This window comes from Lepisma saccharinum, chromosome 3, assembly GCF_977018435.1.
Source record: "Lepisma saccharinum chromosome 3, izLepSacc3.1, whole genome shotgun sequence".
In the NCBI taxonomy this organism is placed as follows: domain Eukaryota; kingdom Metazoa; phylum Arthropoda; class Insecta; order Zygentoma; family Lepismatidae; genus Lepisma; species Lepisma saccharinum.
In genome coordinates, this window is record NC_139231.1 from 84,065,332 (window position 1) to 84,092,890 (window position 27,559).

General features: G+C 37.7%; 1 protein-coding gene across 5 annotated transcripts in view; it reads left to right on the top strand.

Moving 5' to 3' along the window:
* Positions 1-27,559, top strand: part of LOC145985879 (abscission/NoCut checkpoint regulator-like) — a 438,255-nt gene that overhangs the window by 391,324 nt on the left and 19,372 nt on the right. For 4 of the 5 annotated variants that reach the window (XM_083120003.1, XM_083120006.1, XM_083120004.1 and 1 more), the window contains 6 exons: positions 2,425-2,579; positions 3,034-3,268; positions 5,893-6,063; positions 12,626-12,789; positions 18,423-18,552; positions 26,403-26,486. In XM_083120003.1, coding sequence (XP_082976129.1) covers positions 2,536-2,579; positions 3,034-3,268; positions 5,893-6,063; positions 12,626-12,789; positions 18,423-18,552; positions 26,403-26,486 — 828 coding nt within the window. In that variant the 5' untranslated portion in view covers positions 2,425-2,535. Of the gene's footprint in view, positions 1-2,070; positions 2,203-2,424; positions 2,580-3,033; positions 3,269-5,892; positions 6,064-12,625; positions 12,790-18,422; positions 18,553-26,402; positions 26,487-27,559 lie in introns of those variants that run through there. The other variant, XM_083120002.1, reaches the window with a different exon arrangement.

The following is a 27,559-nucleotide window of genomic DNA, read 5'->3' on the forward strand; positions in this document are numbered from 1 at the left end:
AGCGTCACCCCTCGATAAGAAATAAAAAAGCCATTAATCATAATTAAAAATGACAGAATAACAATAGCTGCGCGTCGTTATGAATAAATTAATATCCGGGAAGTGTTATCAATTCTACTGCTTTAAACTAATCGCGGCGATGATGATAATGATGATTGCATGAAACGACAAGGGGAACCGCACAAAACTTTCTTAGTGCCATCGACATGAGTGTAAGGAATGGGACAAGCGACACGGGATGTTCACACTGTCACACTAGTGACACACACTTCCAGACTGTAAAATAGCATTCATTGCACATGAGGGTCCAAACAGCAAACGACACGTTCAAATGGCGTATTCGCGTGCTACTTGTTACTTCGGTCGGGAAGGGTGCTGAGACCGAAGCGACGCGCTACAGGGGGAGTTCCGAACTAAGTGACAAGCGGCATGGTGCCTTCTGTCTATTAGCAAGCGTTGCTTGCGAACAACATAGGCGACACGATCAACCGCACATTACAACAACAGATCTAGGCGACACGATAAACCACACGTGTCGGTTCTGCGTCGCTCAAACTGGGCCATTTCCTCAATAGCTTGCAACATGTTGCCGTGGTTTGTTGTTCGCGCATACGCCATGCAATGAGTGTCTTGCTTTAGTGAGATTGCGCACCAAAGCGACAAGCGGCACGCGACACTTATCGCTTGAGGATTTCACCAACCGAACGCTGGTCTGTGCTTCCCGTCATGCCGCTAGGATGTGAAATGTTGCTCTTGATTGGCTCCTTTCCAAGCAACATGTGTCGCTTCGGTATGAAAGTTGCCTTCGACCGAAGGACCCGTGTTGCTTTGGTGTGAAATCCTCGTATCATTTGTCGCGTGTCGCTTTGGTCTAAAATCTCCTTGAGGAAACGGTGCAGTCATAGCTTGTGTCCCTACTGTTCGAAAGTCTGCATTGATTACCGACTGCTCGCTTTCAAGCGACACTTGTGGTTTGTCGCCTCGGTATGAAATATCTCTCAGGATACTATTTATATTCTAATAACATAGAAAAAAAAACTCTAATACACAGTCCAAGACCTGACGTCCGTATCACATTGCGATGTTTCTTCTTGTGTTACGCACGCATGCTATTTATTTATTCATTTTATTTTATTTTACTCTTCTTTCCAAATTAATGCCATTTCGAATGCAAATCACTCCACAAATATAACTATTTCCGTCAATTCACGTACCGCCTTTCAAGACAAACAAATCTACATAATATATTCCAAAAACTAACAAAGCCGCATTACTTTCATGAGAAAATTAGCACCGATTGTGATCGCACTGCCATCTATGTTCTCATCAGTCGCGGGGACCAGTTTCTTGGATCGTTTTCCACACTACGTTATTCAAGGCGCTGTAGCATAGCTGTTTGTAAAAAAAAAAATCTCGCGTCCGGTTCCACCGAATATCACTCTATTAAAAGAATTCCAGCTTTCGTGGCACAAAAGTTATCTGTTGCCCTTACCATTTTTAACATGTCCCTCTCCACATAAACATGACTTCGTACAGGCATAGAAACTTTTCTATGGTACAGGAGATTCAAAATGATTACACATAATTTATTCATTTCTAATGTGTAACCAATATATTCTGCGACCATATAGGTGTAACGCAACTAGGCTAACGAATAAAATGTGTGAGTCTTAATATTAAATAATTTGCTGGAGAACGAAATGAGATTGTTCAATTACATAGGAAATAAACCCGCCGTAATTGCTTGGAACTTTCGTCGACTTAAAAATACTTTATTTTTTAAAGATAATAATATTGTTTAGTAATGTAATAAGATTTCTGTACACTAAATTTCTAATTGAGAGTATTAGAGGGTAACGGACGCTCCTTGCCCCCCCCCCCTCCGTGCGCACGCCTATGTGCGGGAGGGGATGCCGAAGAAAATTCTGTCCCGCGCCCGCACACCCCTAGAAATTTCCCGATTTTTCCGAATCATTAGCATGATATCTGAGGGAAATTGTGTGCAGAACTGTCCTACCGATAGGATTACAGGGATTACTCATTGCTGTTTCTCTTTGTTGTCATGTGAGTAATCTGTGAAGGAAACCAAGTGCTGCGAACTAAGTAGTGATTCTACATTATGCATTAATTTTGCTATTAATCAGTTCTTTCGAAATGTCGTGCCACGGATGTGCAACTTCGTTTTCCCTTTTCAACAAAGAAGTAAGTTGAAACCTTTAGTTGAAATTATATGTTGTTTCGTTTTAATATTTGAGTTTGCAAGAATTCACCAACTAATGGGCGAGGCATCTTCATTTGTATTATTTAAGAAATAGTAAATACTTATTCTCTGATTATGTTATCAACCAATATTGCTTAGAGGTATTTTATACGTGTACAGAGAATCTTATCACCCGCTTAATGATTGGAAATGTTTCTTTACAGCTGAGTTGTGCAAGCTGTGGGTTTTCTTACTGCAAGAAGTGCCTTAAACAAAAAGCTGTTGTTCCAAAACATGGGTTGTCATTACAAAAGGTTTGCAAAGCTTGCTTCAAAATGCTACAGCAGGAAAACGTAACAGAAGACACACAAGATATCAGGTTAGTTTGTCAACAGAAATGGATATTCATCACGTGGCCTGTATTCCTATCTTAGTTTTCATCTGAAAACCATATGCTGGATAAGCCAAAATGCGAGGGTTTACGAGTTTTTGAAAACTATACGCATCATATAGGATAACTTGTAATATGTTCTACTGTGAACATATGAACATACATGCATTGAATTTAGAGAATAGTATTATTTTAGAGGTTCTGTTTTTAAATTGATGTAAATTATAAATGTTCTGGTACTCAAAAGTTTCAAATAATAGACCAAGGAGCTTTTTAAGTATATACATTTTGAGAAGTTTCTGTCCTGTTCTGATTTAAAAGAACTTTTGTAATCAAATTTAAGTTAGAGCTGAAAGAATTACTATTGCAACCATTATTGGGAATTTATAGGACCATGCACCCCAAATCAACTCCATGTATATGTAATATAAATTTATTTCAGAGCATTGGATTCGCTAGAAGACCCTTCTCGTCCACCAATCACAGTTTATGTACACAATCAACGACTTCAGAGGTTGAAGCGTGGGCTGTCTAAGGAAGACAAAGAAATTGTGGAACGCTTAGAAAAGTTAAAGGAAGAACGAAAGCAGTCTACTCCAACAGATGGTGAAGTAGCTATGCGTTTAGCTAAACTGAAGGATGTAGACGTAGGAAATGGAATGAGGCAACAGACACAGGTGATTCTTATTCTACAAACATTTAGCATGTGTTGTAAGTCAGTATTGTTATGATAAAAGATTAGCACAGATTATAAAAATGTCCTTATTCAGTCACATTTAACCCATATCATTGTTCAAGACCATATTTATTCACCTTTTTGGTGTGCAATGTTAAGTGAAAGCATTAAATCAAACCTTTCAGTAAAATGGAGGGTGTGTCTTCGTAATATTGCCAGTAGATTCTCCCGGTTATGGTGACCCTTCGTACTCCCATGAAAAGTGTGAAAATTTTTAGTGGGTTAGGAAGATTATCATTCATATGAACATTTGTCGTTGTTTTTAGCTAGCGGAGATGCGTTACAAGTGAGTAATTACCGCTTTTATGTGTATGATTGTGCGTGATTAACATCAGAGACCGGGTCTTCCTAATCACACGAAAGGCATACACCTTCGTGTTCCAAAGGGGTTCTCCCTTATCTCACACTATGGCAACCTCTCGGTCATACGTCAGGCGAGGATTGCCTATGTTGTTAGATTTGGTTCTATTAGCATAAATACATTGCAAATTTATTTTTTATGGTAATAGAACTAAACCTACCTAGCGTAACTTAGGTTACGCTTCGCTGTTTCCTGCCTCTGGCTGGGTTGGCATTAGCATAAATACATTGCAAATTTATTTTTCATGGTAATGGAACTAAACCAAGCTGACGTCATAACACAAAGATGTTTAATTTTCATGCTATGAGTGTGCTCCTCGTGCCCACGTTATGTACAGGCCATGTGCTCTGTACGTGGTGAGTATTATGTGATTTATCTGCCACTTGACACATTTCACTCCTGCAACCACGGGGTGGAAACTGTATGCTTTCAATGTATGTATATAATTTTTTGAAGATTGATTGAGTTGATGTCCACTTTATTCACAGTAAGGCTAATTGGGACTGGACCTACAGTTTAAAGTGGGATCTGAACCACTATGTGTCTCCACCGGGTAACAAACCCAGGACCCCTTGATTACAAGGTGACGACGCTACCACTCGCAATCGGGAGGACCATTTTTTTGAAGATTTAGATCATGATGATAGTAATTACGGATTAACGTTGTACATGTTTCAATGATTTCGTGTGTGTATGGCGAAAATTTCTTCAAATAAGTTGCGAAAGTGGTGCGGGTTGCGAGGAATTCAACCTGCCATTGTCACATTTCGAAGGTAAATATCTCACTTATTTGTGGTTTCTGCATGTTAAAATCACTTTCCAGTACCTTAAAACATTCGAAATCTACACGTTTAAAAAAAGGAAGTTGTAAGTTTTGAGGGGCTACAGTCGGTCACCAGCCCCGACTCTTCCTTTGAAACATCTGAAAGTAATATTGTTTGCATGCTTATTTTATGTCCTTTTATTGCGATGATGAGGACGAATGATAATTGAAATTGATGAAAGGGAACATAGGAGGAAGAGGATCCATGCCAAGGCAAGGACTTGAACCTAGATTTGTTGCTGATATTGTGAGTCAATCAATCAAGTTCTCTGTGATTAAGGTGGTTCGAAAGTAACAGAATTGACAATTAATATGACCGTAAATGGCGTTCACTCTCCAACTGCCTTCTTAAGGTATAAAATTAAGCAATTGTTTGCCCTAGGAGGTCTGACATTGACGGTATATTACACTTTTGCAGACTATGCTGTTATCCTTTTGGTTAACCAATATTTTCAAAATGTGCTGTTTGGGAGTGGTGTTAAGATTTTTTCATGCAGTGTTATGAATTTACCAAACTAAAGTCAGAATTGTGAACCTTACAACCCTCTGTAAACAAACCTTGGCCAAGGGTCCGAGGTTTTGACCCACCCTGGGCATAGGTCTTCTTTGTGAGTGTCCCTTCATCAGTTTCATCATATTGTCACTTATCCTCATCATCATGATTGGCCAAAAGTGGCAGAAGAACAATGCTGAATAACAAAATTGATTTACAGAATTATTTTTTATTACATTACAAACAGTCCAAAATTGTAAGTCTTGACTGATTTTGTCCAAATGTAATACAAGATCTGACCTCCAAAATATCCATCTGCTATGAAAATTTCAAGTCAAAAGATGCAATTTTGACTGCAGTTCTCTTAGTCAAAACTTGATGACTCTCACTCCCTAACTATGCACCATATTTCAAAGTTTTTTATTGCCAAACCATAGCTTAAGTGGTGTCCTCAAATTGCTAAGAGTGTCTTATCTTCATCTGCAAAAATGTAGTGTAGACTTGAAAGTATCATCAGAATTTGGAACTACCTTAACGTATGAAAAATTGATTTTTCATGTTCTATATCGAAATGCTTTGAGTGATTTCACTCAAATCCAATCCAAGTTCATTATTGGTAAATAATCTTAATGCCAGCAGAGTTCACCACACTAGTTAAAGCTGCATAGTGATAACACAAGTTGTAATAGCCCACACTGATGCCATACTTGTTTTGTGAAGTATGATTATGTAATATTCCCCACTGGTTAGTTTCAGTTGGTCAGTGATTATTAAAAATTTGTTGAGAGTCCATGGGACTCTTCAGATATTGGTAAAAAGGCAAAAGATGATCATGAACAAGTGTCAATCAATTAGCATTTTATATTCTTTTTTATTATTACATTGTAGTTCTTCGTGAAACCTGACACACGGACATCTGTGGATCAAGCAGGGGATTTAATAAAACAGTTCCAAGAAGAAGTGGATCTGGAGTCTCAAATACCAAGAGTGGAAGATGAAATTGAACAGAGACTGCGCCGCCTGCGAGGTATAGAGATTCCAAGCAGGAGTGAAGAGAAGGTACATTCAGAAAGCCATTGTCTTCTTTTTTCTCTTCAACCTGATTTGAGGTTAGCTTGTTCTCTGTTCTGTGCTGTTCTTCCCACTTTTCCTGTTCCTGTTACTTTTTTAAAAAAATGTGTGGGTGTTTTACCTCTTCCAATAAACAGAAAACCTTCAATACTTCTGTCCTATGTAACGACCGCCATGTTAGCCAAATTGCACTCATATATTGGAATATATCTTATTCGTGTACTTTCAAGTTAATAACTTGCATTAAATTATTTATATGCTTAATTGTTTTCATAATTCATGTATATAGTTATGTTTTATCTTAAATGTTATTATATTATTTGGAAAATTTTGCAACATATATTAGGTTTTATAGGCTAATAATTATCCTATATAGTTTATGTAATGTTTTCATTATTTCTCAAATCCAAGATGGCTATGATTATTTCTATCTTTCATGCAAATGTTGTTGTTTAAGCACAAGTTAAATACATTTCTTCCTAATGCTGATATGTGTTCAACAATGGACAAGATTGAAGTAATTTAGTCTTCCTTATAAATCCATAAACTAAATCTTTATTTAATCATTTTATGTGCAAGGGCAAATATGAATTATTTTATAACAACAGTTTCTTTATTTCTACAAAGTTTAATATTGTAACATGAAAGCACAGTAATTCTCCCCCGCTTTCAATAATATAGTGTTATCCTATTGGCTGTTTATTTTAGGAGTGGGGAATGATGCTACGTGTATATGGCTACATCAAAAGTACTGTTTGACCAGCGATCCGAGAGCTCTCGAGTTTTCTGCGCATGCCCGAAGTAGAAGAGTCCAGTCGTAAATTGGGGGAGTTTGCGGAGCCACTTCTCTGAAACGCGAGCAGCGCGAGTGTCACGTGGGGAAAGAGAGCAATGTTGCCAACCGGAGAATATTGACACGATATTGGAAGTGCTCTGGCCGTGGAGAGACGTCTTTACAAAAGCTGAAGTCTTGAATATAGCGCCAGTTCGGCATCTTTGACCCAACCCCAGAGGAAGCCGACTGGACCCGTATTTGGTTTCAAGCCACCACTATGGGTGTCCGGAAGGGGGGTGGGCAAGGGGGGGACGCCCCCCCTGAAAAATGAAAATCAACCAAAAATTATCTATTTCGCACATATAATTTCATTTTAGCCACAATAATATGTATTAATTATTGCATGATCACCATAAATTCAAATTTAAGCAATGTGTTTTTAGGGAACAGCACTATTTTTGGAAAAATGTGCCTTGTTTGCCCCCCTGGAAAAAAACCTTCCTTGCCCCTCCCTGGAAAAAATCCGATATTAATGCCATTGAATATGTGTGGGCAGATGTGAAAAGATTTATTCGCGATCGCAACGTAACTGGTGACACAAATATGTCAAATCTGTTGATGTACTCTGAACAGGCGATTAACAGTGTCACAATCGAAAAGTGGAAGAAACACTGCCCTCATGTGTCTTCATTGCAAAATATTTATTGGGACAGAGACGGAATAATCGAAGAAGTCTGCGAGCCTCTGGTGATCAATTTAAATGACAGTCATGAGTCAGCTTCCGATTCGGATGACTTGGACGATTGAACTACTTTCACAAAAGGTATGCTATTTCACATTTTTTCACATAATTTTCTGCACAACGTCATTCAAATGTTTGTTTTTCTGTATGCTTATGTGTTGCACATCATCTTTACGAACATTTCACTTGCGTCATGTGTTTATTTTGTTGAAGTGACATTTTCTTCTTTTTGTTTTATTTCTTGCCAAAATCTTGGGAGAGGGCGCGACCCCCGACCCCCATTCTAACGATGCCCCTATAAGTGAAACTGTAATTCTTTACCCTACCATCCTTCTATTTAAACTGTAAGAAGGACAAACGGCATGGTTGTGTATGTCCCTCGGTTTTTGTTACTTATGTTCTGGTGGATAAGCATCCTCGCAGATTGGTAACACTGTTTGACGTGCAACCGCGAGCGGCATTCTCCCGCCTGCCTTCCTATCGCCAACTTCCCCTTTTTCTTGGCACTTTGCCAACTGGAGCTCTCGGATCGCTGGTCAAACAGTACCACGTTGGCATTCTTAATTGCTGCCAACCATAACCTAAGCTTACTATCGCTAATTAGAATTGATCTGTCATATAAATTATCAGTTTTTCTTGCGTTGGTTTTACATTATGATTTGCTGGCATTGTATAAAAGAACAATCTGTTATGCTGTGCCTCACGCCTGGGTGAGCAGTTGAGGTCTTGCTATTAACGGTGAAAGTGGTGCGTGGATTCTGTCGTTGCTTATCACTGCCTACGAGCAAGCAGGACCCAACAAATTATACTTTTAATTTGTGTGAATAAGTATGTACGCGTGCGATTCGTGATTAAAATTTTTGGACATTTAAATTATAAAATATTTGAAATTTATTTGATGTGATTTTCTGCAATTCGGTGGTTACGTACCTGGAAGATTGGGGATCACCTTAATACCGATCCCTGGGTAAGAACTCGTGGTTCCAACTGACTAGCCGGAGCAAGGAGCAGAGTGTTGGTAATTCGTGGCTCCATACCCTGGAGTTACGATTGTAGCAGTGATCAGAACGCTACATTGTGAAAGTAGCTTCGCCACAGCTACTCTTCCAAAATGTAGCTTCGCTACAGCTGCAACTACATTTACCAAAAAGTAGCTCACTACGCTACTCGTGGGTTCTACTTATACACATAAAAGCAACCACATGGATATTCAAAAGAAGTCCTTAGTATGGTAGTTGGGGTAACTGGAAAATAGATTCTGTTCTTTATTATCATGATAATTTTGATAGCAGTGGTATTTCAGTAACTTATTTTTACTATTGTTTGAGAATAACGTACCTATGTAAGTGGCATATCAATTCAAGTTTGAGAGATTAATGCAATTAAGGTATTACTCTAATTAATGATTACAACTATACACAAATAAAATTTGATGGGATTATTTATGTTTATGTATCAACATATTTTTCTTGAGAATAAATATTTCATTTTTTAATAGAATGATATGAAGGCAGTATTTTGAATGAAAAATATATATCTCGCTGATTCTTTCAAGGATGATAATTGTAGTGAACGTGATGGATAACCAGATTTTCTGAATATCTAGATAATTATGATTGATATCCATCATTAACATAAAACAATTCTTCTGTAACTGACATTTCCACTAAAAGTTTATGTACAACAATTTTGAAAACTACACCACCGAAATATGACCCCTGCATCTTGTCACGTTTGTGTCCATTCAATTTGAGGTAAAAAAAAAGTAGACATCCACAGTTGCGGGGCCAGTGGGGCACTCAAAACACCCACCATGTTGATACATCACTTTCCATAAAAATGTAATATTTATCAATGTTATGTTCTTAGCCCTTAAACAGAATGTTAGTTGACAAAGGGGAGGGTGGGATGTTTGCTAGAACCTGGGGGATGCTTCTGTGGTACTGTATAAATGAGAAACAGGTGGAGCGATCTTTTACGTAAGTTTCCTGTCGGTCCGCAATTGGCCTTAGTGGACCTCAATGGATATTCTATTAGTGGAATGCTGTATGAGTATCCCTAAGTGTAGATTTAAAAGTAAAGTGTGGTAACTGGATCCTGAGTGTGATCACTCCAAGAAGCCTGGAAATGGACCATGGACTGGCGAAACTTCATCCACGGATCTGTCATGAAATTTACATTCAGCCATTGGATGATGTCCAGGAACCTCTAGATGTGGAAGAAGTCTTCTTTCTTCCAAGTCGAAGAAAGAAGACTGAAGACGAAGCCATCTTCCGGTCTAGCAACTCCCCTCATTTTGGGAGGCTAAAGGATCTAAGGATCCACAGTATTAATCTTAATTATGTATCAACGTTCTGTGCTTCGTATACTGTATTATATTTCTTATATAATCATCATATTATTTATTATATTTTATATCATATCAGATTCTATTATATGTTGCTAAGCAAGGACAAGGGATTCTAAATTGTGATTGTGATGTCCTAAATGCTTTTACTAGAGCAAACATCATTGGAATTGGTCTAAGGACCATGACTGAACAAGTCAATCATTTCTGACATATCACTTTCATTATTATTTTCTATATTATTTATATATGTTGTTTGAATTTATTCATAGTATTTATTCTTTCATTCGTTCTTATCTTTGTTCTGATACAAATATTATACATAGAGAAAACATCCAAACAGTAAACACACCTTGCTTTTTCAAGATAGGTACCAAGGTTAATTACATCTCCACCATCACCTGCATCCTCCGTTCATCCTTTCCGTTGGGACAATACCGCTCCTGGTAAGATTATAGCTAGATTAGCAATCGATGCCAAGTACGCCAGGAGAGAGGGTGATACATCTGAGTGGCGAGAGGAGGCTGGAGGACCTCGTCCCTCAGTGTCCCTATCCTGTCGAGAACGCTTCCCTGGAGACACAGTCGAAATTTTGTCACCTTGTGATCAAAGGGCCCCAGGTTCGATACCTGGCGGAAGCACATAGTGGTTCGGATCCAGTCTCGATTAGCTTATCTGTGCATAAAGTGGACTCACAACTAAAACTGGGAAAGATGTCTAGTTGAGAGGATGGGATCCTCTTGCTCCTCCATTCCCCCACACTGCTCATCATTCTTCGTCATTCTCACAATTAGCCAAAAGTGGCAGAAAGCGACTATAGATGAGATAATTACTAAATAAACCATTCATCCTCATTTTCATAATTAGTGAAAGTTACAGAAGAGCGACATAAAAGTAGGAAAAATCCATAAATTTGGAGACTGTACATTCCTGTCATTTCTGCAGGATAGTAAATAACTCGTACGTTTCTTTACAATATTATAAATAATATTGAGGAAACTGATGTGTAAACCCAAATGTTCTATACGTATTGTAATTTTAAAATTTGTGAACAAATATTATGACGAAAATAATTGTAATTCCAGAAAGTGTATGTTTATCGTTCTTGTTACAATAATTTCTTGCTTGTGAGATCTATTATTGACAATGATCAATGCTGATAACATACTGATCCATTGATTGCTGGCACTATTGCTTTGTCATTGTAGTGGAAAATGGATCCCTTGTTTTTATATTGCAAGTTGCATTTTACGCAGTAATTAATGACATTTTGCTGTCCCTTACACAATGGATATCCACAGGATTTGTTTCAGAGACATTTTTCTTCCAGGGGTGTTGCAAAGAAGGCGTGTTTCTCCCAAAAATAGAGATGCAGCTCAAAAAATCTTAGCTGTTAGCTGGAATACATTCATATATGTCATTTAGTTATCTGGATATTAAAATTATTCAGATATTAATGAAATACATTACGTGGATATCTATAATCTGCGATGTCAGGATATTTATATTCTAGATTATCCATATTTCCATGTAATAGACTTTGTCTTTAGGAACCTCCTGCAATAGTAAGCTTTATTGTTGATTTTTTTTTATGCTGTTGCCACATTCAAAACCTATCTTAAAATCCTGAGAAGAAATGTAGGTGTAGCAAAATTTTCACTACAACTAAAGGAATTTTGTTGCTTTGCTACAGCTACAATTTTCAAAATGTAGCGATGCTACAAGTAGCATGCTACTTCTGATCACAGGATTGTGGTGGTACGTTAAACCTAATATTTGCAATAATTGCTTGAAACTGGATTGAAGAGTACAGTAGAGCCTCGTTAATTCGGACCCTGATAAGCTGAACTTTGCTTGTTTCAGGGAAAAAAAAAGTTTTAAATGTGGCTAGAAGTCAACAAGACAACTTCCCGAAGAAAAGGCAGTAAACCACTGATGAAATTCTGTTTCCCGCAGACTTTGTATAGTGTATTTAGGCCTATGCCCTTTAAATACACCATAATAAACGTTTTTTGTTGCTATAAATGGAGTTTTAATGCACTTTCTACTGTTCTTTTAGGTTATTTCAGTTCATCTGGACTTTCGTTAAACTGGTCAACTTATCCGCCCCCATTAGTCCAGATTAACGTGGTTTTACTGTACAATATTCAGCTTCACAACAGCCCATATATTAGAGTAAAACTGTTAGTGGGTGCCATTTGAAAACAATATCCCAAACCCACAGAATTTTTTTTGAAATCAATAGATCTATTAAGGAAATTGTCACTTGGCCCTATTCTTCAGAGTAGCTTTAAAGTTTAAAATACTTTCATGCGACTCAATCCATACATTTTTACAGCATTTTATTATCCATTTCAAGAGTATTAACTGTGAGTATTTTTATAATTCTAAATAGTTATATTGTACATTTTTAAGAAAATGTGAATTACTGTCGAATAAGAGTTAATCTCTATTATTTAATTTTTCATACATTATCATAAAAGTCTTATTGATGTAATTATTACAAAATTAGTCATGCTGTATCTTGTTTGTTGTTTATTATGTCTGACGTTCAGTTAAAATATTGGATTAACTGGAATTTGTTATCCTGAAAGACAAGATACTGTACATAAACACACATAATGATTATAATAATTAGACTGGTATGTTTAAAAATAATGACTTTTTGTCTTATTTGTCTTCCAAGGTTCTCAACACTAATGTTGTTGTGAATGCTGATGACAGTGGATCGTTGCCACCTTTGAGCCTTGAGGAAGAGAGTGAACATTTTGAGAAACTGGCGGCAAAGACCATTGAAAGTGCTGAGAAGGGATTGGATGAGCTTGAGAAGGACCCTGCTGTGAGGAAATGGTGAGCATTTCACTCTGTGAAGAGTAATCAAAAAATTCTTCACATCCTTTCATATTTATGTGAACACTGTCACCTTTATACTCAATGTGCAATCATTCTGGATGACCAACAGTGTCGGTGCCTGAGGGAGCGGATGCACCCAAGTTGACCGGTCCACGACTCCAGTAAACAAGAGAAATAATTGGTCTTCTAGCCGAAATCTGCATTTTTGCTTGGTATTAGGAGCATATGAAATATGGCTGAATCCCCATAAGTTTTTTTCTGTCACCATCATTGCTGTTAACAGTTTACTTCAGAATTACATTGTTGAATTTCATGATGCCAAGTGCCCTGGTTTAAGTCCCGATCTGGGCATGGGTTTCCCTTTATTAATTACATCATGTCATCACTCATCCTCATCATCTCAATTAGTCAAAAGTGGCAGAATAGCAAACTAAAATAAATGAAATTGATCGATTTTCATGAGATTGTTATCCACATTTTATTCTGTTATGAGAGTCTTGGCATGCACAGGGCTGGTGCCTTCCGAATTTTTGTTGATTCAGTTAGTCATTCTGATTTGATCCTGGAGAGAATGTAATTGTGAATAGTGCTGCATTATGTAATGATTAAAACTGGATATTAATGAATGCCTCATGTTGGAGAAGGTTTCTGTCCCAGAACCCTAATTTCAGAGAGAAAAGTGATAAACTATCACAGGGTCATAATTTACAGTTTTGTGAATGCTAATCCATGTTTACAAACAATAGCTGTCACATGCATGTCTTAGTGGATTTAGGAATGGCAACATTATGAGAGAATTAGTGGTGTATAATCTGATTGGCAACACTAGCAGTCCAGAATTTTGTCAGCTGATGAAGGCAAAATGTGTTCAAATTCTAACCATACATGGGCCTCCCCGATGACGCATGGTAGCGTCCAGTGGCGTAGCGTGATTCAATGAAAGGTGTAAGGCTTCCTTAGATAAACCTGACCTGAATATTGGATAAAGAAAACCCAAAAACATTTTAACTAAATATAATCTATTTGAATCTAAGCCATGTATGGGCATACTCAATTTCAAACACAAAATGCACACACTCTATGTTAACAATAATAGCATATGTATTACTTAATGAAAATTCTCATTTATACTGTAACTCGATCCGACGATCCTTTAGTCTTAACACCTCGATCACGTCGTCGTAAAATCGGGAGTTTCTGGTCAATTTCTTTAGCAGCTCCTTTTCAATGGATATCAGTCCCAAGTCAGATTTCCTTGCCTGAGTCTGTGTGCTACGTTGAAATGTATGAATTCTCTTCAGTGCAGAAAACGACCTTTCCACCGACGAGCTTGAGGCAGGAACAGTGAGGAACAATTCTGTTAGTTTGTACACTTGTTCAACAGCTTCATTCAAGTGGGTAGTACGCAAGTACTCATGAAGTTCAAACACACTCTTTACTCGATATTCGGCTTCAGAATAAATTACCTGTAGCTCAACTTTCAACTGGTAGCAATTGAAAAATCTTGCATACAGCTTAGTTAAGGACACAAACTCTTCTTCTGGAAAGGTCATGTCATATTTTTATTCTTATTGTGGGAAATGCGTAGAATACAATTTGCAAATGCAAATGCATTCGAGAATATTACTCATTATCATGGTTACGATATTTGCGCACATTTTCAAAAGCATATCAAGCAACTTAGTGAAAGGAAAAGGTAAAAAAAATTCTGTAAATCATAACGCTAAGTATTACGCGCATGCTTTAACATTACGGGTAACTGGGATGCACGCGCCAAACTTTGCGAGCGCTGCCGGATCTAGGCTTGCCAGACATTCCTCTTTTATCGTTAACTTTGCTGCTTCTAATGGAGGTAATATCCAACATTAAACCATCTCGTTTGTGAACTTAATAGTTAGTTTACACATTAAAAATGACACCCGTTTTGTTACACCTCCCGTCAAGCATTGTTGAAAAAACATGGGAGTCGAATTTCCTTGTCCTCTTCCGACCGTGGCAAGCATATGAGTCATACGCAGCGGCAACCATGCCAACGTAAGCTTCGCCTGCCTGGGAACAGATATTCTCGCCAGTTATCACCCACTGGTAATGCGCATTACATCTGGCTCAGAATCGGGGTGCCCTGTCATTGGTTGAGAAGATACTACGTAAGTAAACACACCCACCATGGGCGAGTCCAAATCATTCCTTCCATTCACCTACACGTAAGTCCTCTGAAGAAGCCTTACAGAGAAACAACTCGAATCAAAACAAGTCCTCAAATATTTCGTTAAAAGTTCTACTTGCAGTCTGATATTTCTGTGTGTGTTCAAGCGATAAATACGGGAATGAAATATGTTTTCTTCAATAATTTCAACTTGTAAGGTGGACTTACAAGCCTTACGTGGGCACTACGCCGCTGGTAGCGTCGTCACCTTGTAATCAAGGGGTCCCGGATTTGATACCCGGAGGAGGCACATAGTAGTTCATTTAATTTCTTTATTAGTCCATCACAGGACCGAGTCCCATTTATGCTGAGCATATTGTACACAAATATGGTTTTAACAATGTGGTGCCAGGAAACCACCACCTAACAATTGTGCATACTATAAGAAGCTGAGCCTGCTATTGTGGCAGAGTGGTTAGCACATCGTGCTACGATGCCAGGGACCCAGGGTTCTTATCCTGGTCTGGGCATGGATGTTTGTGAGTGTTCATTCATATCATCACTCATCCCCATCTTCGCAAATTAGCCAAGAGGCACAAAATCCGAAGTAAAATAAAAACTAAGTCAATCAATCAAGCAAATTAGCCAGAAGTGGCATAAAACAAGGTAAGTAAAATAAAGCAAATCAATCAAAACTCAATCAATCTATAAGAAGCTGATCATCACTGTATTCAAAACATCGCTAAATCATGTGAAAAAGCAGGAAATGGGGGGGGGGGTGTACGGGGACAAGAAGAAAGAAATTGTTACTGCATTCTATAGAATGTTCACAAAATTGATAAAAAAACAATTTGCTAACTTACGCTGTACCGCAATTTGAACTTAGAATTTTCAAAATGTCATACATGCAAACTTAAAAAACGGCAATATTACAGCAAAAGATCACAGTCGCCAGTTTCACATTTTTAGTCGCCATGGTGACCAGGATTTTTCGAGCCCTGTTAATACATAAAATAATGTTAAGATTTATGATAGTGTGAAAAAATATAAATACAGTTAAAACTCTTTTACAGACAAATCTGATAGCATAACATGAATCAAAAAATATATCCAAATCATGCACTAAGGATAATTCATTAAATAATTCCTGAACTCTTATTATTGGCTAGTTTTTGTGTGTATCTTTAACCTTGAGAATGACATGTAAAAAAGGTGTTATGTTCCTTGCTCTAAAAGGTGTTACATGGAAGTTTATTCTCTCTAACAGCTCAGAACATAGCCAATCGTGTGTTACTAATTTACGCAAAAACATTAGATCATTAAAATCTCTCTGTCTTTCGAGGTATTGATACCAAAATGGCAACATAAAGTTACATAATTTCTATTATGATATTCAGTATCGCTTTTAAAACACAACCATTTGACCATTTGCATTTGTACCTTTTCCACTACATCCTCCCAAGTCTTTTGCTGAGGATTCCAGATTGAACTGCAATATTCTAACATCGGGCGAATTAGTGAGATGTATATATTTACCGTTGAGATGCAAAAAGTTTCTCCTCATAAAACCTACAAGCTTCAGACTTTTTTTTATGATCTCTTGATAATGACAATTAAATGTTAAGTCAGAAGTAAACGTAATGCCTAAATCTATGGCATTGTTTGTTCGTTGAACTATTTTATTGTCTATACTATAGCCGTAAAAGACAACTCTTTGCTTATTACTAAAAGGTCCAATCTTGCATTTATCTACGTTCAGGACCATTCCTGTTTGTGTACACTACTCGGCAAAATTGTTCAAATCATCTTGCAGTTTTATGCAGTCTTCTACTGACAGAATCTGAACTTTACATCATCTGCGAACATTAAGACCTTAGCTTTTTGCATTTTTAGGGGCACATGGTTTACAAATAATGAAACAAGTATGGGCCTAAGTTGGGACCTTGTGGCACTCCAGATGGCACCTTTCAGAAGATGAAAAACTGTTCAATACAACTGTTTGTGTACGGTTTGATATATAACTAGTTAACAGTTCTAATAGCTGACCTGATACCCCCACTGAAGGTAGTCTTTGTATGAGAATTACGTAATTCAGCTTGTCAAATGCTTTACTCATGTCAGTGTGAATAACATGCATTTGTTGTCTGGTATTAAAGCTAACGGCAATATCCTGTGTTATTGCAGCTAAGTTTGTAACCATTAATCTCCCACGTACCAAACCATGTTGTTGGGGTGCAATTTACGGTGGTCTTATATAAGCTATTCCAATACCTTGGAAAAAATAGGCAGGAGTGATGTAGGACGATAATTACAAACGTTATGCTTTTCACCTGATTTATGAATTGGTGTTACTAAAGCTTTTTTCCGTCTCATAGGATAGATACCAGTTTCTAAAATTTTTCTGGACAGCATTGTTAAGGAATATACACTTTAAACTGTAGGTCCAGTCCCAATTAGCCTTACTGTGCATAAAGTGGACTTTAAACACCAAATCAACCATACAGTCGCTTGACAAATCAGAAATCATAATTATGCCTGCATGAGCTGAACAGGCAATCACAAGTTTTATTTGTGCAGCAAACCCAGTGTGAATCTCTCTCCCCCTCAGTTTTCATGTTAGCAGCATTTCAAGTTAGGTTTTTGCAACATTTAAAAATCTCTAAATGCAACATACTTTTTGTGAATACTAAATCCAGCTAATATAATTTACAAACTTGAAAATGTATGTGAAAATAATGTCTCAGTCAGAGATCAAACTTGTGCCAATGATATTTGTATTATTTTACGTCACTTTTCAACCACTTTTAGCTGATCACAGCGATGAGAATGATTGATGGTTAGATGGAGATGAAGGGACACTCATAAAGAACACCCATCTACAGTTCTTAATAATAGTGAAAATGAGCTTTAAAAGTTTCTCAGACGATCTGTCATGCTGAATAAATTGGAAACACTAGAAAATTTAACAAAAGTAGCTGAAATAAAATGGAGATTTAGAGGAAAGGACTGGACTAAATTGACTAAAGCCATGTTAATATTTACCATGTTAAGACAAAATCGAACCAAGGAAATTTCATTGTTGAGTCCAAAAGTTGACCACATAACATGATCCATCACTGATCTAGTTATCAATTAACTATCAAGCTGATGCCTGGCCTCGTTTCCACAACTTACATCTCTATGTAAAGTATTCTATCCATTACAGATGTGCACAGTTTGCTCAGATCAATTAATATTGTTTTGAGACCATACAGGCACACTTGTTAGCAGAAAGTATGGTTTCACTGTTTGTGTGTTCTTACATATTGTGCGAAGAGGTGCCCATGGGTTAAAAGTTATCATCTTTCATTTAAAATAAACTCCGGTACAAGCACAAAGTTATTATAAATTATTAGGTACTGTATATAATATGCATTAGACTAAACAGAATTTGGCCTGACTCATGTGATACTGAGGTAGAAAAATTTCTGCTTGTGTCTTTTAGTTTAGAAGAAGCAAAGAAGAAACGAGAGGAAAGTGTAAAAGGGAAAGAAGAGGAAAGTGTAAAAGGGAAGGAAGAGGAAGAGAATGTGGCTTCATCAGATGATGAAGACTCAGATGCTGTTATTGAGAAGGTAATGAATCATTTTCCTTTATATAACAAGAAATTGATAAAGTGGTTAAATATACAGGGTGATTCAAAAGTCGCGCGACATAGGACAACTCCGTTATTTGTGCAGATACCGAAAAAACGATAGAGGGCAAAATTGTTGGACATATGTTTGAAATCATGACCGTGATGTTGCATTTGTATTATTTTCATTGTGTGCAGGAAACAAGAACAAAATGTTGAATTTTTCTGTGCAGCAATAACTAATAACAAGACTAATAAATGGTCCACCTGCTGTTGCAACAATTACGCTCATGATTTCCAACAACGTATTTCCTACACTTACGCCCTCTATCGTTTGTTCGGTATCTGCACAAATAACGGAGTTGTCCTATGTCGCGCGACTTTTGAATCACCCTGTATAAATATATTCAAAACAATTACCTTGCCCATAAATGTGATTAGTTTTGTTCTATCAAATCCAGTCTTTGTGAAGTTGCTTTTAAGAGTAACTGAGTTACTGTTACTTCAAGAAATAACTCTTGGTTACTTTATTCTAGATTATGTATAACATGTACAATGTCCATCACTAAATTATAATGTCAGATTGGCTACCAGTCTGGAAACTTGAAAAGTCGGTGAATTTATGTTTGGGGGAAAAGTCATAGAAACATTACACATTTTCTGGGGAGTCAATTTTTTTTTTTTTTGAAAGTAACTAAATGTAAATTTGTTTTGGATGCACTATACCCCAAGTTGATATACTGAGGTATTAGTCATTACAGTAGAAATTGTATATTACATACTCGAGGAAAAACGGTCAATTTTTGAACTCTATTTATGTAGAAATCTACTGTAATAATTGTTTATTGGCATTTGCCACTTTCTGGTTGAAATTTGGGGGGGGGGTGTTGGTAGATAGTTATCTAGAGTAATATATTACTATTTTTTACTATAATTACATATTATTTGTGCCATTATTGTTATTGGCTCTTAGAAAAAGTTCTTTGTGTAGTCACTAGTTCATACATTTCAGGTGTTACATAGTAACTCATCCTTGCTTCCTTCCTCCTACTCAATAGGCAATGTTTCGTGTAGTTTCTCTTCATGTTATTACCCACATGCTGGTGGTTTTATTTTAAACCAGGTGTCCACTAATCATTAAATATGATAATACAGTTCACAGTGGGCCAGAATTCTGAAAATGGGGACAAAAATAGATATTCCTACTTCAAAGCAGAGCCTTTAAACCATTATTTCCCTGTAGAACACTGATGGGGCTGCCTCAAAAATTTCATCCAAGTGTTAACATGAGGATTTAAGTAGATCAAAACCCATACTTTTGCCAAATGCCATTTCACAAATGTCTCGCGTGCAGTTTCACCCATTGAGATAGGTATTGAATTATCAGAACATTAACTGTGTGGGCTTCTGTTGCACATATTCTACATATTGTTAAGGTATGCACTTTCTGTGGGTAGAGTATGAATTGATTTACTGAATTGTGGACATCGCTATACGAGCAGGTTCATACCCTGCTGTTTTCAGTTGAGTTTCTATGATGTGTTTCTCCCATTTGACTTTCAAAATTTGTGCAATGAGGTGGGATGAAGATATTTATGCCGAATGATTCAATGGGTCTCATAAATGCAATCAAGAGAAAATTGACTGCTAATTCGTGCTAATTTGAAGTTACGAAATGGAGAAATAATATCAGTTGTATACAGCTTCACACTGCCAAATAAGCACATTAGTTTGCAACAAAGGGAGCAGTGCATTATCTGCTCAGGTGTGTTACATTTGTGATGCTTGGCCAACAGAAATGAACAGTTTTGACAAGGTCACTCAAAGAGTGAGAAATACTCAGTTCTGACTGTCAATCCTACGTGCATGGATTTGATTCTTGACTTCTTCCTTCACATGTTGTATTGACTCGAATTCAAGAGGGGACAGGCTTGTGGAGAACACAAAGCAAAGACGAAAGCCCAAAAACTAAACATCCAGAAGAAATTCAAATGCTTCATGGGCATTGCCGTTGACAAACCTGAACTAGATGGTGGTGGCACCTCCAATGATGGCAAGACAACACACCAATTCTTTCAGGATCCTAAAAAAGTCAGTCGAAATCACAGGCATCAAACGATGCAGATATTTTGTAAACACTATCATCATGTCACCGTATTACCATCCACAGTTTTTGTGAATATGCAGAATGTAGCAGAATATTTCTGGTATTGTATGCCCGATGACCTACACAAGATCTTGGTGCACGGTCCAGATACTATAGCAGCCATTCCAGTCGGCAGCTCTCTGAGGAGGCTCAAGATGCAGAATTAAGAAACTTTCCCGCAAGACCTCCAGAATTTCTACCAACAAATATCGTCATCTGCTTATCTCATCTGATCCATTAATATCAAGATTTCGGCCTTGCTAAGAAATCATGTACACTATCAGAAGCATCACTCGCTTGCTCGACATCACGGAGTGTCAGATGAACCCCAACAATCTGCCTGATCATTGATAATCTATCCACTGGTAACAGTGAAAGTGAAGTTTAAGGTTTATCTGTCAGTATGTGAACACAGTGCACTTTACAATTTATTTCGTAGTGAAAGGTAGGTGAAATTAACTGTGCCATGAAGGAATATGGGGGAAATTGGAGGCTCGACATATTCACTCTTTCGGCCATTTGTGGAGGTAATGCGCGATCAGCATCATGCTGCCCCTCCTCCCTCCCCTGGTTGCCTCCTGGTACCATTTATTACATGCTGTGTAACCATCAGAGCTGCTTTTATGCAGGAACAAGGTGGGGAAAAAATTCTGACCAGAGATCACCCAACACAGAATCAAACCATGTCCCTGCCTGGCAATCAGGCACACTACCGACTGCACCATTGCACTTCCATTTGGTAGTGTTTGCATGTCAAGAAGCACAGGATTTAACTGATTTTATGTGATACTAGCTGATTACCCGGTGTGGCCCGTGTGTTTAATGAATTCTAATTATAGCATAAAATGTAACTAATTTTATTTACGGGTAAACCATAAGTACAGTATACAAATTATAAAGTAATATCTTTTACAGATTCACTACAATATAAATTTAACAACAATTTATGAACAACATTTTTAGTTCCACCTCCAAGAGCAAGAATAAATAAATTAAATGGCATCGGGAGTGTAACTATTCATCTCAGCAGCCCCGAAAACTATGGTTTCCACACTAATATTAGTCGTTTTACATGTCACCCCTAACCCTAGGGGTGCCAGAGGTGTCTTGGAGTTGAATGGCAGTGGGAGTGTCACTATTCATCTTAGCAACCCGAAAACTATTGATTCCAAACTAATATCTGTTGTTTTACATGTCACACCCTTCCCACCCCCCTATCCCTAGGGGTGCCAGGGGTGTCTTGGAGTTGAACGGCATTTGGAGAGTCACTATTCATTTTAGCGAACCCGAAAACTGTTGATTCCACACTAATATGGGTCGTTTTTTATTATTTTTACATTCACCCCCTTCCCACCCCCAACCCTAGGGCTGCCAGGTGTGTCCTACCCCCACAGTATTTCATTCCAGATTGTAAGTCATGTGTGTACCAAGTTTGGACATCGTGAATGTCGCCAATTAGCTTAGCGACTCCATAGACTATGGATTTGACACTAATCTTGGTCATTTTTATTTTCACCCCCTCTCACCCCCATCCTGATAGGTGATGATTCTTTCTTTCCTTCTTTCTTTTGTTTCTTCTTTCCCAAGTGGAATGCCATTGGGAGTGTCACTATTCATCTTAGAGACACCGAAAAATATGGATTCCACACTAATATCGGTCGTTTTAGATTATTTTTACATGTCACCCCTCCCCCCCAACCCCCATGGATGCCAGGGGTGTCTTGTTTTTTCGAGATTGCAAGTGATACGTGTTTCAAGTTTGGTTGAAATCACTCCAGGCGTTCGAGAGTTATGCCGGAACAAACATACACACATATATCCATTTTTATATATTAGATTGCAAACTGTAGTTTTTTTTCAGTACATGAACACAGGGCATTCTTTGTACACAAAGATGTTAGTTTATTTTGCATTGTCATCATATGAATAACTACAGAATTTCAATCATTTTATGTCTTTATGTATTATATTATGTTATTAGAAATACTGACAGTGTAAAGTATCTCTATTCATGAATTCAGATTTTTGTCCTCATTTTCAGAATTCTGGCCCACTGTGCAGTGGTGAGAAAATTCAAAGTATATCTTTATACTTGAAAAATTACATGATACGGAATATTTGCTTATTTTGTACGTTAATTTTTGTTCATTACTCATGAAACATTCATACACTGATTAAGTCCAACCACGAGTTTGTAGCAGTGGACTCTGAAATTAATTGAAAAAAATAAATACATCACCTTATCTGATAAACTAACAAGGCAAGTTATCTAAGTGTCCCCCTCCGATTTCCATGAAAATTGGCAGGTGTATAGAGGGGCCCAAAGGAAGAAATACATGTTTTTTTTTTGTTTCGGCTAAAAAACTGTTTTAGGGGGCAAACCCCCCCCTCAAATGTCAAGATCAGAACAAATGGAAGTGGTGATCTGACCCCTGTGTCCCCCTCCAGTTTTTTTTCGGCTAAAAAACTGTTTTAGGGGCAAACACTTCAATTTCTCCTCATCTTGACATTTGAGGGAGGGTTTTTACCCTAAAACCTTTTATTTTTTAGCCGAAACAAAAAAAAACAAGTATTTCTTCCTTTGGTCCCCTCTATACACCTGCCAAGTTTCATGGAAATCGGAGGGGGACACAGGGATCAGATCCTCACTTCAATTTCTCCTCATCTTGACATTTGAGGGGTTGATTTGCCCCCTAAAACAGTTTTTTTAACCGAAATTAAAAAAAACCACTTATTTCTTCCTTTGGGCCCCTCTATACACCTGCCAAGTTTCATGGAAATCGGATGGGGACACTTAGATAACCTCCGTTGTAAGTATAAGTACTTTTTGGACAGATGAAACATTTCCTTTAGTTAAGTGACAAGTTAAATCATGTATATCTGGAACCTGTGAGATTGTAATTTGATTTTCGATTTGATTTAGTTTATTTTACTTCGTGTTTTGTGCCTCTTGACTAATTTGCGAAGATGGGGATGAGTGATGAAATGATGAAATTGATGAATGGACATTCACAAACAACCAAGCCCGACCGGGATTCGAACCCGGGACCCTTGGTGTCGCAGCGCGATGTGCTAACCACTCGGCCACAGGGTCGGGCATGAGATTGTGAGTTCAATTAAGTACTCAATGTCTAGGTCACCCAGATGGTCATGTCTCCTGGATGTATTTGTCAGTAATTACATCTACACTTCCCATCCTCACTGTCCTGATTGAACTGTTCAGATACTCCTTTAGTTGTACTGTTCGCACTTTATACTAAGTGTTAATTTATATTTTGTTTCTTCCCATTTTATTATGTATATATCAGTAAGATATATATAAGATGTGGCCATGGTGGCTCAGTCGGTAATGCATCTGACTACCATGCTAAAGGTCCCGGGTTCAAATCCAGTAACTTTTCTAACGTTGGAAGCTGCCCCAGCATCGAATGACATGGGTACGGGGGGAAACCCTGGGGGTTAAAGGCGGTCAGGGGCGTGATGCTGATCACATCACGGGCGTGATGCTGATCACATCACCCCCACACGACCGGATCAAGAAAGTGTGGGGCGTTACCCCCCACACCCCCTATACGCCTTCATGGTGTGGTGCTAAGCACAGGGGAGCACTTTACTTTTTTTTACTTTTTATATATCAGTATGATTAAAAATAATATTGGTGAACTGATACTTTAAAAAACCTTATGATTGAGATGGGGAGCTGAACTTTCCTCTCCACAGAGACTTCTGAATTAAACAATAAGTCGCAAATTTACATAAGAGCAATTATTGATCACCATTAGCCCTTTGACATCTAAAATAAGCGAACTCACCATTAAGTCTAAAATGAAATGTCTCCTTTGTCAGTTAAAATAATCCGTGATTTATCAACATGCACCCCTGACACCTCCCCAAATTTTCATCCTAACCCTCTATTTTTTTTATAGTGTAAGATTATTGTCATTTTGGTGCTAAATTTACCTTTACACTGCACTAAAAATTAACTTACACTCTTATTCCCCCTTCAGATGGAAAATCCCGGAACAACTTCTACAAGTAATAAGGATCTAAGAATTCTGGAGCATCCTCCCATTACTAGTTTTAAATTTAACATTAAATTGTTGATTAATGTAAGACTAAATAGTCACCCCTCTTCCTTTGATTCCTAAAATTAAAGGATCATCCCAGAGATAATTCCAGCATAAAACTGACAAAACCTTCAATGTACCTAGCAGCCAAGAGCTAGAAGAAAGGTCTTCCACCTTGGCACAAGGTGATTGATTTAGTTGTTCTTGTGAATAATAAAGAGTAAAATTAATGTACATTATTATACAAAGGTTCTCACCTTAACACTTTGTAAGGTTATCCTATATTTCGAGAAGTTTATTTAGCTTCTTCAAGGATGAATTTTGAAACAGGAGCACTTGCATGTTGGAGTCTGCAGTGCTATAAGTATGAAAGTAGATGGCCATAGGAAGGTTGAAATGATTATATTACTACATGTAAAGTGGACGTACAGGCCATACTCTGCCATAGGAAACATGTTTTAACTTTTCTTTATTGACTAGTACAAAAACCATTTTAACCTTCCTATGGATACCTGGTTTTATAATTTTTAATGTTTCAGTTTCCAACATGTAAGTGCTCATATTTGAAAGTCTATCCTGAAGAAGTGAAGTGAACTTAGTGAAACAACCTTACGAGTGCCAAGGTCAATATTTTTATAATATTACAATGTTGGCACATGGCCGGAGCCAAGCTTTAATTAATGTGTAGTGTTGTCTTTACAAATTTCTTCTAAGATGGGAATGCATGAGAGTAAACTGTTCACTATATTATACAGCATGGCACATATTGTATCTACCAACTTAAAAGGACAATAGAAACACGGTGAGTGCTTGTAGTAACTTTATATGGTTATAAAATAAAAATATACACATAGGCATTTAATAAAGTTTGTAATATGGAGAACACAGACATCAGTGGACCTTGCAAATAACGTCCTCTAAATGTCCTCCTCCTGCTTGGATGCACTGTTCGAGCCTATGCGGGAAGGCTTTCATGACACGCATTTTAACATGTCCTGTGGAATAGCATGTATTTTTCTGCAACTGATGGTTCACAACAATACCCATGGTGCTCCACTGTCTAACCCACCGCAGAATTCTGTGTCTCTGGAACAGGTGCCTCTGCAGTGCCCATCTGTTTGGATGAAGGCTTCCACCGCTACAATTCACGTCTGCACCAGCCAATGCTCCATGGTATACTAATTGCCTGACTCCCAACTCTCCACATGTGCATTCTGGCAGAGTTGCCAACTCAAATTGGTAGGCCCGATCCTGTGGCCGAGTGGTTAGCACATCGCGCTGCGACGCCAAGTGTCCCAGGTTCGAATCCCGGTCGGGTTTGGTTGTTTGTGAATGTCCATTCATCAATTTCATCATTTCATCACTCATCCCCATCTTCGCAAATTAGCCATGAGGCACAAAGCGCAAAGTAAAGTAAACTAAAATCAATCAATCAATCAATCAAATTGGTAGGTACAATATGCGCCATCCTGTATAAGGAAGTGGTTCTGTAGAAATATCTCTCTTTATCAGTTACTTGCTTTTGGTAAATTGTATATTAGTACTCTTGTCAGTACCAGTAAATGTTTCTTATTGGTATACCTTCAGTGTTACATGTGTGGCTTTCCTGTTGTTTCATCAGTATGTCTTGTGTTACAGATCATTGCTGAGCAATTGCTGGATGAGAAATTGGACTTTGCTGGATCTACTGCTGAGGAATCTGAAGAGATTGCTAAAACAACCGTAAGCTAAAATTATGATCTCATTGTGTTTCACCAAAAATATTGGGAATGTATGTATTGGAAAGTGATGTTATTTGTTGTGAAAATTCATGGCTTCATCTTATTTGTATTGCCATGCAATCAGTGAGATGCAGTATGATTACCCCAGTTTTAGTTATACATCACCACAAAATTGCTAATTTTTTATTGCTGAATTTTGGGCATCTTTCTCCTTCTTCGTGCTTGACACTTGTTCAGCTGGTGTTGACTTTCTCAAACCATTCACTTTGCTGTAAAAAGCACTTTTCCTATATTGTGATGAAAGCCTTGAGTAGGTTTTGGCCCCTGGTGCACATTCAGACAACAAAAATTGGATCACTATTCGCTCCTCTCCTTTGATCCAAATGGTGAGTGGAGCGACCATGTTTACCATGCAACAACAAGAAAAGAAAATAGGTGATGAAAGTTAAATAATGCACTATAGGAACTACAAATGCACCCACTATTTACATGCATGCACAGAAAACAGTATGGCTTACCTAGTGAAAATTACAGCAAAAGTGCAGATAATTCCGACAATTATATTTGTGCCATGTTTTGTTAATCCTGAAGATGAAATATTGCAGTATAGCAGTTTGTGAAAGTACTGGGTGTCCGAATTGAAACGCCCTAATGGCAACTGTCTGTAACTCAAAATGAATTATACATCAATGAATATACATAGTGTTATGTCTTCGTGAAATAAATATAAATACACATGTCACGAGTGGAACTTCATAAATAATATATTTTAACTAATAACGAGGTGGATTTACATTGTAACACACTTAAAGTCATGAAGATACACGTAAACAGACGCATAATAGTTGCTATGCACAGAGTAATGCACCTGGCCATAGCTGCCAGTTCACCATGCATAATAATGCATGTTATGGTATAGAACAATCTTCTCCCCATCCAGAGAAAACAAAAAAAATACTCTTGGCCTTTTTATTCTTTGAGATTTCATTCTTCCCATCAATCTACGTCCTAGACCAAAACTAGCCTCTTGCTTCTTAGACAAACCGGTTCCTGGGAGCTTATTATTGAAAGTTC